At 39.8% G+C, this 20257-nt stretch overlaps 1 protein-coding gene across 1 annotated transcript in view; it reads left to right on the top strand.

The window, feature by feature from the left end:
• The window catches only part of LOC126092746 (kinesin-like protein KIF26A), a 481728-nt gene extending 462078 nt beyond the window's left edge, over positions 1-19650 (top strand). Inside the window, exons 18-19 of the mRNA XM_049908472.1 lie at positions 7288-7467; positions 16749-19650. Of these exons, the coding sequence (XP_049764429.1) occupies positions 7288-7467; positions 16749-16921 (353 nt within the window). The 3' untranslated portion in view covers positions 16922-19650. The remainder of the gene's footprint in view (positions 1-7287; positions 7468-16748) is intronic.
• Positions 19651-20257: the final 607 nt, after the last annotated feature.

Here is a 20257-nt window from a genome sequence, read left to right as displayed (position 1 = left end):
ATGATGATGATGTATAGAGTGTCTTGGAGAACAAAAGAGAGAAAGACCTGAATAAAAGTACCCGGTAATGATGTTACAAATGTGCCGAAATATATTTGGGCAATTGAAAGTTTGCACAATAGGCAAACCTCAATTCCCAAAGCTAGGAAACGATTTAACACATTAATTGCGGCCTGCCAGTTGAAACTTAATGGAAACAAAAGGCCCACTCGGCACGCTCAGCGACTGACCATCGGGCACAAGACGTCTACAACAGTCTGTTAACGCCACGGGAAATAATCCCTACTTGTCTACCAGTTACTTCCTTGTTATTATAGCGTGAATGGCAAAATGGAGGATGTTAACGTATTGTAAGTCTGGGCTGTTTTGGCCCGTCACCGTGTTAAACGTTTACCTCGTGTAGTTCGTGTTGTTTCACATCTCACTGGGCAGTCACTTTTTCTGTCTCGACAGTGCTCCTCTTGTGTCCTTGTAGTTCATGTTTCCTGTGAAAAGGTGTGAAGGCCTGACAAACAGGTAAAAAACCAACGAGAAACAGGTTATGCTTATTGTCTTCAAGATGTGGTATAACAATCATGTACGAAAGGTACTACGGAAACAAAGAAAGCTTCATCATAGGTTTAAGAGTAGTCGAATCATAGCTGATAAGGAAAAGCTGAACGAAGCGAAAAAGAGCGTAAAGAGAGCAATGAGAGAAGCATTCAACGAATTCGAACATAAAACATTGGCAAACAATCTAAACAAGAACCCTAAAAAGTTTTGGTGATATGTAAAATCGGTAAGCGGATCTAAATCCCCTATTCAGTCACTCGTTCACCACGATGGCACCGAAACAGAGGACGACCGAAGAAAGGCAGAAATACTGAATTCAGTGTTCCGAAACTGTTTCACTGCGGAAAATCGTAACACGGTCCCTGACTTCAGCCGTCGCACGGACGCCAAAATGGAAAATATTGAAATAAACGATATCGGAATTGAAAAACAACTGCTATCACTTAGTAGCGGAAAAGCATCCGGACCAGACGAGATACCCTTAAGATTCTACAGCGATTATGCTAAAGAACTTGCCCCCTTTCCATCAGCAATTTATCGTAGATCGCTGGAAGAACGTAAAGTACCTAGCGACTGGAAGAAAGCGCAGGTCGTTCCCATTTTCAAGAAGGGTCATAAATCAGATGCGAATAATTATAGGCCTATTTCGCTTACGTCAATCTGTTGTAGAATAATGGAACATGTTTTGTGTTCTCGTATTATGACGTTCTTAGATAATACAAATCTCCTTCATCATAACCAACATGGATTCCGCAAACAGAGATCATGTGAAACTCAGCTCGCCCTATTTGCCCAAGAAATTCACAGTGCCGTAGACACTGGCGAGCAGATTGATGCCGTATTCCTGGACTTCAGGAAGGCATTTGATACGGTTCCGCACTTACGTTTAGTGAAAAAAATACGAGCTTACGGAATATCGGACCAGGTTTGTGATTGGATTCAGGATTTCCTAGAAGAAAGAACACAACATGTCATTCTTAACGGTTCAAAATCTGCAGATGTAGAGGTAATTTCGGGAGTACCGCAAGGAAGCGTGATAGGACCTTTATTGTTTACAATATACATAAATGACTTAGTTGACAACATCGGTAGCTCCGTGAGGCTATTTGCAGATGACACGGTTGTCTACAAGAAAGTAGCAACATCAGAAGACTCGTACGTACTCCAGGAAGACCTGCAGAGGATTAATGCATGGTGCGACAGCTGGCAGCTTTCCCTAAACGTAGATAAATGTAATATAATGCGCATACATAGGGGCAGAAATCCATTCCAGTACGATTATTTCATAGGTGGTAAATCATTGGAAGCGGTAACGACCGTAAAATACTTAGGAGTTACTATCCGGAGCGATCTGAAGTGGAATGATCACATAAAACAAATAGTGGGAAAAGCAGGCGCCAGGTTGAGATTCATAGGAAGAATTCTAAGAAAATGTGACTCATCGACGAAAGAAGTAGCTTACAAAACGCTTGTTCGTCCGATTCTTGAGTATTGCTCATCAGTATGGGACCCTTACCAGGTTGGATTAATAGAAGAGATAGACATGATCCAGCGAAAAGCAGCGCGATTCGTCATGGGGACATTTAGTCAGCGCGAGAGCGTTACGGAGATGCTGAACAAGCTCCAGTGGCGGACACTTCAAGAAAGGCGTTACGCAATACGGAGAGGTTTATTATCGAAATTACGAGAGAGCACATTCCGGGAAGAGATGGGCAACATATTACTACCGCCCACATATATCTCGCGTAATGATCACAACGAAAAGATCCGAGAAATTAGAGCAAATACGGAGACGTACAAGCAGTCGTTCTTCCCACGCACAATTCGTGAATGGAACAGGGAAGGGGGGATCAGATAGTGGTACAATAAGTACCCTCCGCCACACACCGTAAGGTGGCTCGCGGAGTATAGATGTAGATGTAGATGTAGATGTTTTCGTGATATAGTCCGTCATTATCGATACAGCAGAAGGGTTAGATAAGTATGACCGATGACGTGATTCCATACCTCCAGAGGATCTCGTTTAAGATCTAGAAGGCGATCCTCCAGATACTAATTGAACAGTGATATTATGTCTGTCTCTGCTCCAGTTTACAAATTATTCTTTTTTTCTGCTACTTTACAATGTTCAATCTATAAATGAAATTTGTCTTCTCTGTTTTCCTGTGATGAATCAACGTATTGTCCATTCTCAGTTCAAAAATGGTTCAAATGGCTCTGAGCACTATGGGTCTTAACATCTGAGGTCATCAGGCCCCTAGAACTTAGAAGCACTTAACCCTAACTAACCTAAGGACATCACATACATCCATGCCCGAGGCAGAATTCGAACCTGCGACAGGAGCGCTCACGCGGTTCCGAACTGAAGCGCCTAGAACCGCTCGGACACACCGGCCAGCCCATTGTCAGTGATAATCGTTTCAACAGCTGTAAGCAATTCCTTAATGTAACTGATACCCTTCGAACATGCAAAAGCATATCGTTAGGTACACGTTCTCGAATCCAGGATCGAACAACGTTGCTATGGCTAGTATGTTCACACGTTCAAGTGATACTAAGCGATTTCTGATTTCTGCTATGATGTTATTCTTTAGAGTCTCTCCAATAGTCTGCGTTGGTTGCGTGCAAGATATTTTGGTATTCAAAGTATTAGTTATTGGGATTTCCTTTCTGAATGCACAGTACTTTTCTACACATATTTCAGGACTACCGATTTCTATATGCCGCAGAATGGCACAACCATTTTCCAGATCTATAATATCCGCAGTTGGTGATATGGGTGGTGCGGAGCGTGGCACTTGACGATATTATTAATCACTAGACGCAGCTGCAAAACTCTTTTTGTCATATAAAACGTTGAATTTCATCTAGTGGATCCTTGCCGACTTATTTGAGGCCTGATTCTTTTCTCTGCGCATCAGTGCTATTACAGTCTATTTCACAGTGGTAATCAGCTCATGTAGTTTGTCAATCTTTCAATAGTTTTTCGCAAGCAAATTGAGCATGTGGGCAAAAAACGATAGATGACATTTATTTCCAAATGCTATTTCTACTCATTTGACCATTGCGCTGATGTTACGAGACGTGTTCAGAAAGAGATTTGTGTGAATGACGCAAAAACTATTGACGGTGGTGACAAGACATAGATTTCCCGTTCTTTGCCAACATCGAAGATCGATATTTTGTCTTCAACATGTCGTAAAACTTCAATATGTATATTGAAACCGATGTAACTCCCAACCCCGTTATTTTTTATTTCCTACAATAGGTCGATGTCTTCGACTCTTGCCGGCCGGAGTGGCCGTGCGGTTCTAGGCGCTACAGTCTGGAACCGAGCGACCGCTCCGGTCGCAGGTTCGAATCCAGCCTCGGGCATGGATGTGTGTGATGTCCGTAGGTTACTTACGTTTAATTAGTTCTAGGTTCTAGGCGACTGATGACCTCAGAAGTCGAGTCGCATAGTGCTCAGAGCCACTTGAACCACTCTTCGACTCCGCCAAACACGAGCGATGTACCAAGCAATCTACATCCACATAGATACTTTGCAAACCACATTTAAGTGCCTGGCAGAGGGTTCATCGAACCACCTTCACAATTCTCTATTATTCCAATCTCGAAAGAATGAACTCCTATATCTTTCCGTACGAGCTCTGATTTCCCTTTTTTATCTTGGTGATCGTTCCTCCCTATGTAAGTCGGTGTCGACAAAATATTTTCGCATTCGGAGGAGAAAGTTGGAGACTGGAATTTCGTGAGAAGATTCCGTCTCAACGAAAACCGCCTTTCTTTTAATGATGTCCATCCCATGTCCTGTATCATTTCTGTGACACTCTCTCCCACATTTCACGATAATACAAAACGTGCTGCCTTTCTTTGAACTTTTTCGATGTACTCCGTCAGTCCTGTCTGGTAAGGATCCCACACCGCGCAGCAGTATTCTAAAAGAGGACGGAAAGCGTAGTGTTGGCAGTCTCCTTAGTAGGTCTGTTACATTTTCTAAGTGTCCTGCTAATATAACGCAGTCTTTGGTTAGCCTTCCCCACAACATTTTCTATGTTTTCCTTCCAATTTAAGTTGTTCGTAAATCAGCCAGTACGTCGAATGCCATTGTCGTGAAGGTCTGTTATGTGAAATGAATTCCTATGTTGAGCAGCAGGGGCAGTTGATCTCCGTTTGTCCGCACAAATAAAAAATAAGAAAAACAAGAGTAGCAATTTAGGTATAGTGAAATAAAAAAGAACTAGACAACCACGGTTAACGTCTAAACAAAGGAGTCGCGCAATTCATCAGACTGCTTTGCAATTTTCATCAGAATGCTTGGGAATTCCGTGCAATCAGCGACCGATCGCTGTGATCTGCGATTTGCCAACAGACGCATGATCGGGAGACAGGCTGTCCAACATGGCGACTGGTCGATGTGATCCATCCCTAGTGTGTGGCAGCTCTGATAATCATACGCAACTGTTCTCGAGACGGTGTCATTTACGTTATTCTGGAAGGTGGTTCCAATGAGGTTATACCAAGCGCGGAAAAATGCATAACGCAATATTTACTCCTGTGTTAAACTTAAGCCGGTTCTACGCGACAAACCTAACGTGTATAAGTACAGACAGACCTGTTGTTGCAGTCACCAGCCACGGCGATCGAGTTTAGGTTGGTTCTGCTCACCTACGTCACGCATTCTCCGGCAGCCAATGAGAGAGTTCAGTAGTGTTCTAAGCGCTCTGCTGTGAACGACTTAGCCAATGTGAGTATTAAACGTGGTCGTCGTGAGTTATTTAGTGAATTTTTAGTCCGCGCGAGTTGTCATTGGTGACGGTGGTGGTAAGCGCCAAAGCAAGTGAGGGATATAATTTGCAGAACACACGTTTTCTTCACGCGTTAAGCACGTGTATGCGCCTACCGCAACTGTCGCAAGGAACCGGCAACAAACCACGCCCGTGCCTCGACCTACGCGGATTGCCATCGCCCGTCTTGATAATAAATTAAATTTTCGAAACGCATCATATTAAGCTTGAAAAAATATGTAACTAGTGCAGTGTTTCATTATTCAAATCGTGACTGACACAGTTGCAGACTTTCCAAAAACATCTATAATGATGAATGAAATTAAGAAATGGGATTTCTTGAATGAGTGTGATGTGCGTAGATATGCGGAACCGCTTTCATGATGGCAAATTGAGATGTTTGTTCGCTGATTCACAAATAATTTTCGTTGTAATAATTTTTTCATAATGTGGGGCCACAGTGATAATATATTTCTTTAAAGTCGGTACCGCCATTAGCTTGTTTTTTATTTGTAGTGTTATATTTACACGATCATGATTTCGGCTTTACAATGCCATTATCAAGTGTTTTAATGTTAACCAGTCCATTGTAAAGCCGAAATCATGATCGTGTAAATATAACACTGAAAACAAAAAAGTCCAATGGCGGTACTGACTGTAAAGGAATTTTCGTTGTTCTTTATGTCCTCATACTACAGCTCACGAAGATAATTATGATGAACATTTCGAGATTTTTTACTCGCTGTCCACGGTTCCACCCACAATCATTTTTCTTTTCAAACAATGCCCTCGCCGGCGACATATGCTGTTGTACAGGCGATAAACTATTCCGCTTCCATTCCCGAGAAAAAAAGTTAAGTTTTACAGTTGAATAATAGTTCCAGACAAATAGTTTGGTCAAAGAATTTCGACGACAGCGTAATACGGACCTTAGGTTTCATGTATTTGTTTCGGCCGGCAACAATATTAAATAGCTTATGTCGTATAGAAGTGCGCTGAGGCCTGTGTTTATCGTAGGCCATGCGCTGGTGCCAAAAAAGGCACAAATTTTATGTTGGGAGTCATGCTTCCGTTTAACATTTTTGTAACTATGACTTCGAACATTCAAGAGGCACTCCTCTGCGTGATTAAGTGTGAAAAGTTAGTGAAATTTGTTTCAGGTCCAGACCGTTTCGTGTACGAACGCCCGGAAAGACATACAGCACTACAGACACAGCAAAAACAAATACTAGCGCTGCATAGGGGCATTTAGTGGTAGCAGGCCAGGAACAATGTTCCTTTGATCTGTTCCGACACAGCCTTGGCACACTAATTTTGTGTTGCTAGCGTGTTGCGAACATCGGTAGTCCATTACTAGCCACGAACAATGTTTGGAACACTAACATATTTATGATGATGATGAGGTCCCATTCTCCGAAGAGCTAGGGGACGATGCGGGAGACCCGCACCGCTGACTAGACAAGGTCCTAGCGGAAGTGGTTTGCCATTGCCTTCCTCCGACCGTAATGGGAACGAATGAATGATGATGATGAAGACGACGACACGACACCCGATCAATTCGAGGCAGGCAAAAATCCCTGACCCCGTCGGGAATCGAACCCGGGACCTCTTGCGCGGGAAGCGAGAACGCTAACGCAAGACCACGAGCTCAGTGTAAAAGCGCCTTCGGGTGTATCGTGTAATAAGCCTAAAGAAAAAGTTGACAGTTCCAGACTTGTACGCTTTGGGCGTTGGTGTCGTGCAATACCAGCTTTACGGCGAACAAGGCATACGTTATGTAGATGTGTTCCCACTTTAGCATGACCCTGGCGACCGGCCCTGTAGTAAGCTCCCGTAGTTAGCAACAGCATGCGCCAGAAAGCGGCCGGTAGAGTAGCCTAGAACTAGAAGTAGAATGGAATGGAGTTGTGGGGCGAGCAGGTGAGCGAGGTGGGCGGTGCGTGCGCAGGGTCGTCCGCGGAGGTGCTGCAGTACTGCCGCGAGGACGTGGCGCGGCTGGAGCGCCGCTGGACGGAGGTGCGGGCCGCGCGCGTGCGCCAGCTGCGGTGCGAGCAGGCCAGGCTATGCCGCGAGCTGGCCGCCGCCAAGGAGAGGCTGCTGCTGCCGCCGCACCGCTGGCGCTACGAGCGTACGTACACACACACACACACACACACACACATCGGCCAGCAACGCGGTGCGCCACGCATTTCCACTTCATCGTCCACAATTTGTTCTTCTACTGTCCCTCAGTGAGGCACAGTTTACGCCACAGTTCGGGAAACCTCGGGCGCTACTCGAGCTTTCGATCACACCGCGATCTAGTGACATTTATTGACACAATCTCCACGACGTGTCTTGTTAGACACACACAGTATCGATATTTCTGTTACGGAATACTTTCATCTCGATACCGATCTCTTTTTTACTACAATAGATACTTTGCAGTTGATGCTTTTAATCATATCAGTACTTTACAGCAGGTATCGTCTCAAATAATACTAGTAATGATTTATTACATTATTGTTTACCCAAACTTTTGGCTGCTATCACGCAGATCCATCACTTTCAACAACTGAGAGTGCGAGTACCGAGAAGCCTACGATTGAGCGAGTGACACGAGAGTGAACGAAAACATTTGCGACACTTCACACTGAGAATATTTCGTTCGTAATTTGTTCACTTCGGGTCTCCTTGTTTTCACGATCCCACTTTCTTGTTTGTCTGTATTATTGTTTAAAACAGTTTAAGTTCAGAATTACCAAATCAATAAACAGAACAGCGACTAGACAAAGTGAAACTTAGGGGCAAGATTTTGAGAAACTTGACAATAATGAAGCGAAGTGCAAAATCTGTTTGAAAAATTTGAGTTCTTGGAGAAATACTTCAAACATGAAAAAGCATTTAAGAAAATACGCTTGTGTTATTCCATTTAGAAGCTGTGAAAATCGACTGTCTATTGTAGACAGATTTCTAAAATGCCGATACAGGTTATAAATCCGATGTATCGACAGTTCGAGCTGTCGATACTTTTCTTTCGATACCTTTCTGAGTTCCATACTTTTCTTACGATACTACTCCTGCGTAACATGTTAATACTTTTCGTTCAATACCATGTTCCTAGCTATAATATATTCTTGCAATCGCAGTTGGTTTCAGTACTGTGTAGTAAACATTTATAAAGGAAGGAAACCAATTTAATAATGTGTTGTGGAGCTTAATAACAACAAAATAAATGTGAAACACTTGCAGTAACGATTAGGTCAAGTTCTCAAGCTTTTGCTTGCCCCGAGATCTAGGTACTTCTGTTGGTACCTCCACAATCGGTCTTGGCACTGAATTCATTCTCATGATCGCTGTATTTAAGAAGCATTTAACTCCCAATTAATTTTTTTCGTTGTTTCATTTGAATATTATAATCTTGTTTTCAAGTTGATTAAAAACTAATAATATTAATATGAGAATAAGTACCAAACCGCTAATTTGTAACCCACTTGGTAAATCATTATAAAAAAAATGCTCAAAAGTGTGTGAGTTCCTAAGGCACCAAACTGCTGAGGCCATCAGTCCCTAAACTTACACACTACTAAAACTAACTTAAAGTAATTTATGCTACTAACAACACACACACACACACAAACATACATCTTCTGTTTGCAAGACAGCTATGAGTGGAGTCAAAAAATTCTCAGCGACTACAATAGTTAACAGCACTACAATAACAGAACAGAATGTGGAGCGTGTTTTTGTTGATAGTATCTCCAAATGTATTCTGCTAGCCACTGTATATGCATGGCAGAGGACAACATGGTAAATTTTTAATAAGCATTGATCATAATTTCTAGAATTTATTGCAGCTGACAACAGCATTTGAGTTACTTATCATCATCATTGTCATTTAGCTTCAATGATTCTTTAGTAATAGCATTTCCTCTCAGTGGTTATGGGCTTACAGACTTAATTGGATACTTGATATGATTATTTCTTCAGGCTCACTCTTACATTTCCCACTTCCTTTTCATCCCCAATGATACTTTCACACCTATTCCCAATGAGACATTCACACCTCTTTGTGGTTGGAATATTCTTGCCATATATATATATACCTGCCAGCGCTTTTGTTTGGTAAGTTTCATCATCTTTCTTTTTAGATATATTTTTCCTACGTGGAATGTTTCCCTCTATTATATATATATATATATATATATATATATATATATATATATATATACTTATAATAGACACCGGGGGCGGTTACAAGGGTAGGAGCTAGAGGGTAGGGAAGGTGGTTTGGGGATTTCATAGGGGTGAACTAAGAGGTTACGAAGGTTAGGTGGACGGCGGAAAGACACTCTTGGTGGAGTGGGGAGGATTTCATCAAGGATGGATCTCATTTCAGAGCAGGATTTGAGGAAGTCGTATCCCTGCTGGAGAGCCACATTCAGAATCTGATCCAGTCCCAGAAAGTATCCTGTCACAAGTGGGGCACTTTTGTGGTTCTTCTGTGGGAGGTTCTGGGTTTGAGAGGATGAGGAAGTGGCTCTGGTTATTTGCCTCTGCACTTCTGCCTCGACTGACATCTCTGCCCAAACTCTTTGTCTTTAAATATGTCTGCTTGTGTCTGTATATGTGTGGATGGATATGTGTGTGTGTGCGAGTGTATATCCGTCCTTTTTTCCCCCTAAGGTAAGTCTTTCCGCTCCCGGGACTGGAATGACTCCTTACCCTCTCCCTTAAAACCCACATCCTTTTGTCTTTCCCTCTCCTTCCCTCTTTCCTGATAAGGCAACAGTTTGTTGTGAAAGCTTGAATTTTGTGTGTATGTTTGTGTTCGTTTGTGTGTCTGTCGACCTGCCAGCACTTTCATTTGGTAAGTCACATCATCTTTGTTTTTAGGTATATTTTTCCTTCATGGAATGTTTCCTTCTATTATAACCATATATATATATATATATATATGTTCATCCTTTGATAGTTTTGGTAGTGAAATTGGATACATCAGGATATATATGAATGTTTTACAAAGTCTTGGGTATGTGCATAAAAAGACATAAATATACACTAATTTCTAGATGTCTGTAAAAGAGATTTTTTACAGCATGTAAATAAGGTTACAAACATACCTACACAGATTAGTATCAAACAGAGTTAAGAAAATACATACTACTGTGCGTAGATACCGTGGCCAGCACAATGTCCTTACATTATTTACATGGAATTTCCATGAGAATTTCTTTTTAGGAATTTTGTATACTTGTGTCAAAGAACCTTACATGGTTTTACTTGCATCTAAGGACTCCTTTACATTCTGACAACAGGCTAAGACCAATTAACATCTTATGTTTTGTTTGAAAGCAGACTGTTTTTAAGTTCTTTATACTGCTTGGAAGTTTTTTGTAGAATATACATCCATAAATTTTAGGTTCTCTGTTACTTAAGCCTGTTTGTAAACATATGGTAGTTTTCTTTGTACCTAGGGCTGTACTTACATATATTTTTGTTCATCATAGCAATGCAGTTTATTTTTAAGAACATAATAGCTTCATGTATATTCATAGCAGGCACTGTCAGTAATTACAATTCTTTTAATTTATTTCCACAGGGCTGTCTTGGTGACAGGTTTACAATGCACCTGATCAGTTTCTTTTGAAGTTTAAGTAATCTATGTGTGTGTGTGTATTAGCTACACTGCCCCACGCTGGTATAAAAGTAGAGATGTGTGGATTATTAGACCATAACACATGATTAGTAAAGAGGTCTGACCAACTGTCTGTATCATTTTTCTCATGAGAAATACATTTGTGTTCATTTTTGAACTTGTTTGATCTATGTGAGTCCCATGCCATGAAACTGTCCACAATCAAACCCAGAAACTTGGTGCAATGAACTTCTGAAATACCTGAGCTGCTAAGCTTGATATCCAGGTCACCTGCTTTGACTGTCCTATTTGTTTGTATCCTCATCCATTGATAAAAAGATTGCATCCTCAAAATATTTGTATGCTTTAAAATGAACATAAACACACTCGCCCACAAGAAACTTTTATTTTTGTGGTTACTGGTATCAGTCGGTTTCCGACCATCTTCAAACCTCATACTATGATGTTAGTTGGTGGTGATGAATTTCAACTGCTCTCATGAGAAATTTGTATGCCCTATCCATCCCTAAACATGTACTCATTTCAAGGTCCTTTGCAGATTTACTGGTGACCAGTAGGGATGTGTCATCAGTGCACATAATCACTGTTACATTTACAGCTTCTGGTATGTCATTTACTTATAGAATAAATAAAAATGGCCCCAATACCGAACTTTGCGGTACACCATGTTTTATCTCTTTTAACACTGAAAACATATTTTTCTCATCTGTTGCACTCTTTATATTTTATCTCTACAAATTGTGGCCTGTTTTCAATAAATATCTTGGTGATACTGTTTGCTCTGTCTCTTATGACATACTGGTTTAATTTTTCTAACAGAAACCTGTGACATACACAGTCAAAAGCCTTTCATAGGTCTAGAAATAGACAACAAACTTGCTTCTGTTTTTCCCATGTCCTGTACACAGACACTGTGAGATCTGCAACTGTTGTCTGTGTAGTTCAACCTTTCTTGAAACCATGCTGTACCCTATTTATTACATAATGTTTCCCTATGAAATTTACTATCCTATCATGTATGGCTATTTCTAGAATTTTATGTAGTACAGATGTGATAGTAACATGTCTCTAGTTGCCAAAATTCACTTTGTCTCCCCCTTTATATTTAGGGATCACTTTATTTTTCTTTAAGCAGTTTGGAAATATTCCTTCATGCAGTATTTGCTTTATATGGAATGTGACCAGATATTTAGAAACATGCTTAATTATTTTAGGATAGACGCCAGCCAATCCCTATGAATTTTTGGTTTTTAACAATTTAAATATAATTATGACTTCTGTAGGTGATATCGGTGTATTCCTTCAATCTGACCTGATGGTGATTCCAAACACTTGAGCAGTATTGGTGAATAGGTTGTACCAGTGTTCTATACACAGTTTCCTTTGTAACTGAGCTATATTTTCCTAGAATTTTCATAACAAACTGAAGTTGACCTTTCGCCTTCCCTCTTACCAATCTTATGTGCTCATTCCTTTTCATAGCACTCTGCAACACTCTTCTTCTTTTGCTTATGCCTTTGTCCCACAGTTTCTGCAGGGTGAGCATGGCTACAATTGGATTTGGCATGGTTAACTGGAAGGGGGGCCGGGTACCCTTCCTGTTGCCACCCCATATCCATGGGACAAAATCAGTGTGCCCCAACTGTCTGCATCTAGCGTAAGTCATAAAATAGTGCGAATGTGTTTCAAATGTCTGTGAGTCATGTAACTCAGACGGGATGTGGAGACCAGCCCAGTATTCACCTATTGGGATGTGAGAAAATGCCTACAAAACCACATCCGGGCTGGCCAGCACACCATCCCTCATCATTAATCCTCTGGGTGGATTCGATCTGTGACCGGCACGCCTACCCGAGTCCAGGAAGCAGCGCATTAGTGCTCTCAGCTAACCTGGCTTGTAATCATTCTGCAACATTATGACTAGATATTTAATCGGCATGACTGTCAAACAGCACATCACTAATACTGTTTTACAATGTCCCTAATACTGTATTAGAAATATTTTCCTTCTCATTAACTTACATTTTGGGCAAGCTGCCAGTTACCACACTAAATAGATATGCTGTCTAAGTCATCCTGTATCCTCCTACAATCACTCAATAACAACATTTTCCCATACATTAAAACATGATCAGCAAAGAATCATAAATTGCTATTCAACCTACTCATCAGATTGATTATATATGTAGAGAACAAGAACAGTTGTATCACACTTCTCTGGGGCACTCCTCATGGTCCCACTGTATGTATGAAACTTTCACCAGGCGTGACAACATAATGGGTTATATTTCTTAAGAAGTCCTTGAGTCACTAACATATCTGGGAACCTATTGCATATGCATGGACCTTCATTAACGATCTACAATGAGCACTGTGTTAAATGCTTTCCAGAAATCTAAGAAAATGGAATCTGTCCATTTCTTTCATCTGTGGTTCACAGGATATCATGAGAGAAAAGAGCAAGCTGAGTTCTACAATCATGATGCTTTCTAAATCCATGCTAATTTGCAGATAGGAGCTTTCCTATCTCAAGGAAATTTATTTTATTCAAACATAGAATATGCGCAAGAAATCTGCTGCAAACCAATGTTAAGGTCTGGAATTCTTAGGATCCATTCTTTTACCCTTCTTATATACAGGAGTCACCTGCCCTTTTTTCCAGTCACTTGTGACTCTGTGCTGGGTGAGGTATTCATGATAAATCAAGCTACTTAACTTTAATCTGACAATATTGCATTACTTCAGTAGCTGAAAAAAAATTGTTAGTTAATATATTGCAGACAGTATTCATTATCACCACTTAAATTAAATCTTGCTAAACCTCACTACACTTTCATCTATGAAGTACCTAAGTAATTACATTAGCAACCTGTTGTTACTATTAACCATAATATATTCCCAAAATTGAATTGCCCTTCTCTTCTAATATAAGCTCATTCTACAACCTTATCAGCTCCTCATCACTTTTAAAAATATCAGTCACCATATCTTCTTTCACCCTGTCCTCTCCTCTCTTGTGTACACCCAATACACCTCAAACACACCCAAACCATCTCCTGCTATTCATCTCCTTCAGAAGCCAAAGGCACAGCTTTACTAGCCCTCTACACTACAAACTAGAAGTTATAATGATCCCGCCATCTTAGCCAGTTTATGCTCCTTTGTAACCAATGCCCTCCCCTCTCCCACCCTCCTCCACCCCACCTCCCAGGATAAACCCTATAGTTAATGCATGGGCTTTGGAGAGAGTTATCTTGCAGGGAGGGGGGTGGAGGGGGGGGGCACTGGTCACATCCACCACAACTTCTATTGAACCAGTTGTGACCATCCTATCCAATTATCTGCCACATTACAGTATCTCAGACTAATCCTCAGTCAAAAATTAAGATGGAAATCCCATCCTCTTAGCATCCAGCAAAAGCTACTATATGGCTAAATGTGGGGACTGCATCTGTACTCTGTAGATGTATTTATTTGATTTGTAGTCATGGGTGGATTGTTTGGGTCATAAAAGTGTACTTTATTTTTTTGTGACGGACTTGTTGCCCATCAGTCTGCATATCACAAGAATGTTTATTTACTGGAGATTTCTCTGTGTTTCCCACAATGTTTTTATTGTTTGTTTTATGTTGCATTATTTCACTGATGCTCCGTGAGTTTCTAGGCTCACTCAGTGTTACCCCAGTACGGTAACCTCATTTTCTGCAGGCAGCGTTTGTTTGTTGTGTATTTTTCCGCTGTGTATTGCAGTAGAGGCTAACTGCGATTTGTGCTTTTTTAAACTACAGATCACATCATTTGTTATGGGTTCACTGAGTGTCTCTGCAATTAGTTCCTTTTCTGAGGACATTAGCTGCTTGTTTCGTTTATTTTCACTGGATATTCCAGGGTTATAAGCAGATTTTGATTGGTCTTTTCCTAACCTAGAATTTTTAGCGTATTGTATTTTATCGAGTTTTTCTTTTATTTCAGCATTGTCTTTTGTGAATTTGTTCACTAGCTTTAACATTGTTCCCCACCGATCCACTAAAATTTACACACTGTTCCATATTTTTTGCCTCAAGAATAGGACTTAATGTTTGCATTTGTTTGGCCAGATTGCAGGTTTGCTTCTGTGAAATGATCAGTTTATCTCTATTTGCATATTTATAATGTGGTTTGAAGTCGTCACATGCCTCTGCAATTTTGGTTTCGCCTTGTCCATGTGAGCACTGGGTAGCTTCTAGATCTGTTGTAGGCAGTACTTCTTTTTTTGTTTCGATCCATAGTGTGAGCTGACATGTTTCACAATAGAACATGATTCTATCTTTTGAACTTTTCACAATGCAAACTTCGCTGCTACTTTGGTCCACAATCGCTGCAAAATTGTTTTCAACACCACAGTCCACAAGTCACTATTATTTTGGTAGTTTTCAATAACTTTTTGCACTTTCAACATGAATTACTTTTATCAGTTTCCACCATCTTAACTCATCCATACCTTCTCACAATGCAACTTCACAGCCACCTTCCAGATAACAAAATCTGCCCTGAAATGTGTACTTCCTATCAGGTCTAATCCACCTCTCCACCCCATTTCTCGCAATAGAGTTTCCTCTTCCTTTCCCATCCTATTCACACACAGAAATTCACTGAGTCCATTAACACCCCACTCCTCATAGCACCACTTAACCCTTTACCCACAAATTGTGCTTTTCCAGTGAGGGTTCTTCAACATTGCAGTGCAGTGAAATAGTTATTATTTTACAGAATATCATCAAAATCTGTGTTTTATAAGACAAAAAGCTCAGTGGTTGACTGGGAAAGTGGCAGACTGTGAAACTGAAGGTCTGCGGTTTCATTCTTGGTTGATTTTTGGATTTTTACCTGTCACTTTTCACTTATTTCATCTCTGGCAGTGTTAGTTAATACAAAAAATGCTGAGTTGCTTCTTGGTATTTGGTCCTTATTAAACTGTAGGTCCAATAGTAACTGGCTCGGTAAATCATTTTGAAACTTGGAGGAAGGCAACAGAATACCTCCTCTAATAGAAGCATTCCCAGTAACCCATTATGGTGTCCAAACCAACCTTCGAGTTGATGACAGCTTTACCTGAAGACAACAGACAGTTGTCAATGTGCAACAGTCATTTTAATAATTTTTAAATAACCAGTAAATATTTTCTCTCTTTAATATTTTTAAACTATACTTGTATATCATTCAAAGGCTTCCACAGTTACTGTCATTGTGAATAAAATTCTTTTGCACCTTAGGCCACATTATTTTGAAACCAAAACTACCGTATTATTGAAACTGTTGTTTTGGTCATCTTTGTAGTGGTCTCCTTCAGAGCAACTACTCTGCTGGTGTCTGAGGTTGGTTTTATGTATTTTTATAAATGCTTTCAGCTGAGTGCAGCCATTGTCTTGTTGCCAGCCAGTTCCTTGTACAGATGGGTGACAAAATAAATTTACAATAAATGGGGAAAAAGACCTTAGCCACCTGTCATTCTCAAAACCTTTTTGATAACTCTCATAGATTTTTCTTTACTAAGTTCTGTTTGAATTGATTGCAAAAACTGAGTGTGAAGTAAGTTAACTCAGGGGAGGGGAGCATCACAAACTGGCCTCTGCACTGTAGTCAAAAATCTACTTTCACTAAATTCCCAACCTGTTCATAAAATATGCAGCCAGCCTTGAATGTTGAGTATATATATGCCTTCATGTATGTGATGTGATCTTACAGTATTTTTTTCTGTTTTGCTCATTCACTGTTTCCTTTTTTGTCTACAGTTCATGTGGAGGCAAGCATGGACCAACGTGACCCAGCATTCGTAGAAGCTCTGGAGAGGGAAACAGACATCCTTCGCAAACGTGTTGATGCCTGCAAGTCGCGCGTGATGTTTGTCACCTGTTTTGACTGTGTGCCACGTACATCAGCTTCAGATGACTCGAGCAGTTCATGAAACGAACACTCATCCCAATGGCTGGATGGACATCAGACTGTGTTAGACTCTTCAGTGATTACTGCAAGTGTTTGTTTACAAAAAGACAATGTAGGCAGTGTTTGATGAACCATGACCGAATGCATTACTGAGCTGTCCATATATGCAGAGATATTTCACATGCCTAGGTGTCTCCTTTTAAACTTTGCCCATTTTTCACAAAACTCTTAGTAGTTGAAAAATGTAAAAAGGGTAATATTGCACTTCCTGTGGCAGCACCATTCAGAATCTTCAGTTTTGATAGCTGACTCATAAGTACTTCACCAAACGTCGAGATCCTGTACAAGAACCAAAATCATTCTTAGCTGCAGTGACTTTCATTTTTTCTTTGTGAAGAATTTATACTCTCATCTCATCCACAAATGCAACCAGGGGAATAGTTTCTTAAATTACTGAGCATTGTTTTCAATGAGGTAGTGTCTCTAAAACCTAGAATGTTGACAAAGATTCACCAAAAACACTTCAGTGCCACTGCTGATTTTCTTACACTCCAAAGTTCTGCCTTGAAAATGGAGGGCTTCAACAGCTCTCAACCAACTTTGTGGGCACCTCACATTGACAAGTTTTAGCATGTGAAGGCTACAATAGTTGACAGTTTTTTTGGGAAGCTAGACAGTTTGATTGGACCATTGACTTGGTACACTAGCATGTAGTTCTCCTGATAGCCTTGGGGACCCTTCTAATACCATCCCATACATCCAGCATGGAGGCTCCTCATTACATGGCCCCTATCTTCTTCTTATCTAGCAACAAGCCGTTCAGTTGCTGAGAGTGTATATTGGTTAGTTGTACATTTTTATTTCTCTTACCAAATTTGTGGCTTGTGCATTTAATTTCACACTCCACCAGTCTCATTTTGATATCTGTTGTTATACCGCTCAAACTTAGACTGTCTTTATATTGATATCATAGCCCTTCTGTCACTATAGAACTAAATACAGTATTTACAATTCAACACCGTCTAAAATTCTTGCTGGTCACTTCAGCCCCCTGAGCACTTTTCCTTAAATGACAAGATTAGGTGCCTCCCACGTATAAAGAATTTGCATTTCACAAACGTTCAGGTCCTCACAAGAACTGTCAATAATGAGCTTAAGACCAAAGAAGTGAATCATTTTTTTTAGTGACTTAACACAGATCCCCAAGAAACCCATCTAAAGTGAGAATATCATAAGCTGTTGTCACTCATTTGTCCCATCTGCTATGTCAAGGCACCAAAATGATTACCTAATTAAATGATAAATCACCCTAGCTGCTGTCTTATTGCTTATGAGGCTCATAGTCCATCATGAAGCATAATTTACATTTGAGGGGGGGAGGGGGAGGAGGAGGACTTACAGACATACCTTCAGCTTACTGGCTCTAGTTCACTACACCGAGCTAAGAAGGTCAAAAGTCTATCTCTTACAGTCCCTTTTTGTATGTATCATGATTTCCTTCTTGGGAGTGGTTCCTAGAGATGAATCTGAAATGTAATACCACTGGCACTCTTAATATGCTGTAATGATTCTGTTTAACATTCATTCAATCCTCCTTTTGTTAACAGATGGCTACTTTTATCATGCAACAATTTTTTTTATGATTGTGATGAAATATACGTCTGCTACACAATAGTAAATGAATTTATTGAATGTCTGAAACTCTTTGTTACAGCCTTAGCGAAAACTCTACAGTGGTATCTATTGTGTTGTCTCACAATCCCCACCCCCTCGCCAAATTTTATCAGATCACAAACCCTGGTTACAGTGTCATATGCAATTGGTAAGGTATTATATGCAGCAGCAGGACAGACATAAACTAAGATTACAAATTCTTTGTTTGCCACAGATGAAGGAACTGTGATGTTTATTAATTTATAGTCCATAATATATTCAGATTCACATTTATATTCCATATAAAATTCTAAGGATATTTTACAGTCAGAGTCAAGATGAATTCTACAGTCAGTTTGAGTATCTCTTACAGATGGTAGCCGTAAGTAAATGTACAGATAGAAAATTGCATTTGCAAAACTATACCATGATTCTATGAGATGATTATTTTGTATGACAAACCATGTTTAATGTTTTATAATTGCTGTTCTGAAATTTGTATTCTGAAATACTGAGAAAGCAATGGCAAGAACCTCTGCAACACGACATGATGACATTGTAATGCAAACACTTCAGTTAGCTTGTGTATGGTTAAAGAATTTGTATGAAGTGTAAACTAGCGGCACCTGCTTGACTTTTATAATGCAGTGGGCATTTCAATATACGACAGCTATTCCATATTATAGTCATCCTCCTGAAAATCAGTTTTGTAAATCGAAAAATTATATTTGTTGATCTTATGTATCACCAACATGCCTAAGATGATCATAGAACTGTGCATAGTGATTATGTGTCTTAATATAAGTAAAGTTACTGAATGACAATCACAAGAGTACCAACTTGAGTAATATATGGGAAAGTTACTGACATAAATAGACACTGGTACAAGTATGAGCAAAGCAGATTTACTATGTCATGGCTGTTACTTTTTCATGGGTACGTTAAAATGGGAACAAGGATGAACAGTATTCTTGAACAGGTGTACATATGGTAAATTTTGGAGACTCCATATTTATAACTTTGTAAAAATCATTCATAAATAAATTATTGTGTATTTATATGAAAGTGTGAGATATGAACTATTTGTAAAGAATAAAATTTCTGGAAATACATGTATGAATTATGCTCTTGGTCTTGATTTATTGTTACCTTCAATTTGTCATGCAGTTGCCAGAAAAATCTGCTAAAACTTTTAAAACAGTTTTCCTGAGGTGCTGGTTACATGGATAATCCATATAGTCTTAGGTGCAGTTCACTGTAATGCTTTTAAGGTATTTCACATACTTTGATAGATGAAAATTTAAGGACTCAATTTCAGTAATATTTATTGCAGCTGAACAATTAGTCCCACTCTTTTATTCCATCTAAATAAAATTATACAATAAATAACTACATTACTACTGTGTCATGAGAAAGTATTGTATGGTGATTCAAAAAGAATCAATAGATTTCAAAAGACTCCGTGATTTTGATTATCAGTTCAAGAATTGGCACTGCATTTAAAACACCTGTAGCCCATCTGTCATTGAAGGATTAAGTTGTTTAGAGATCTTTGAAGCTCACAGTGTCAACACAATGCAGTTAAATTATGCTGGGAATTCAAATCATTTAGATCAAGCTGTAACCATAGGAACAGTCAGTTCTCACAAGTACAACATGCCTGTGACAGTATCAGGCAGTTATACACTTCGTGTTGATAAACTTC

This window comes from Schistocerca cancellata, chromosome 7 (assembly GCF_023864275.1).
Source record: "Schistocerca cancellata isolate TAMUIC-IGC-003103 chromosome 7, iqSchCanc2.1, whole genome shotgun sequence".
Classification (NCBI taxonomy): Eukaryota; Metazoa; Arthropoda; class Insecta; order Orthoptera; family Acrididae; genus Schistocerca; species Schistocerca cancellata.
This window is presented reverse-complemented; position numbering and strand designations above follow the sequence as displayed.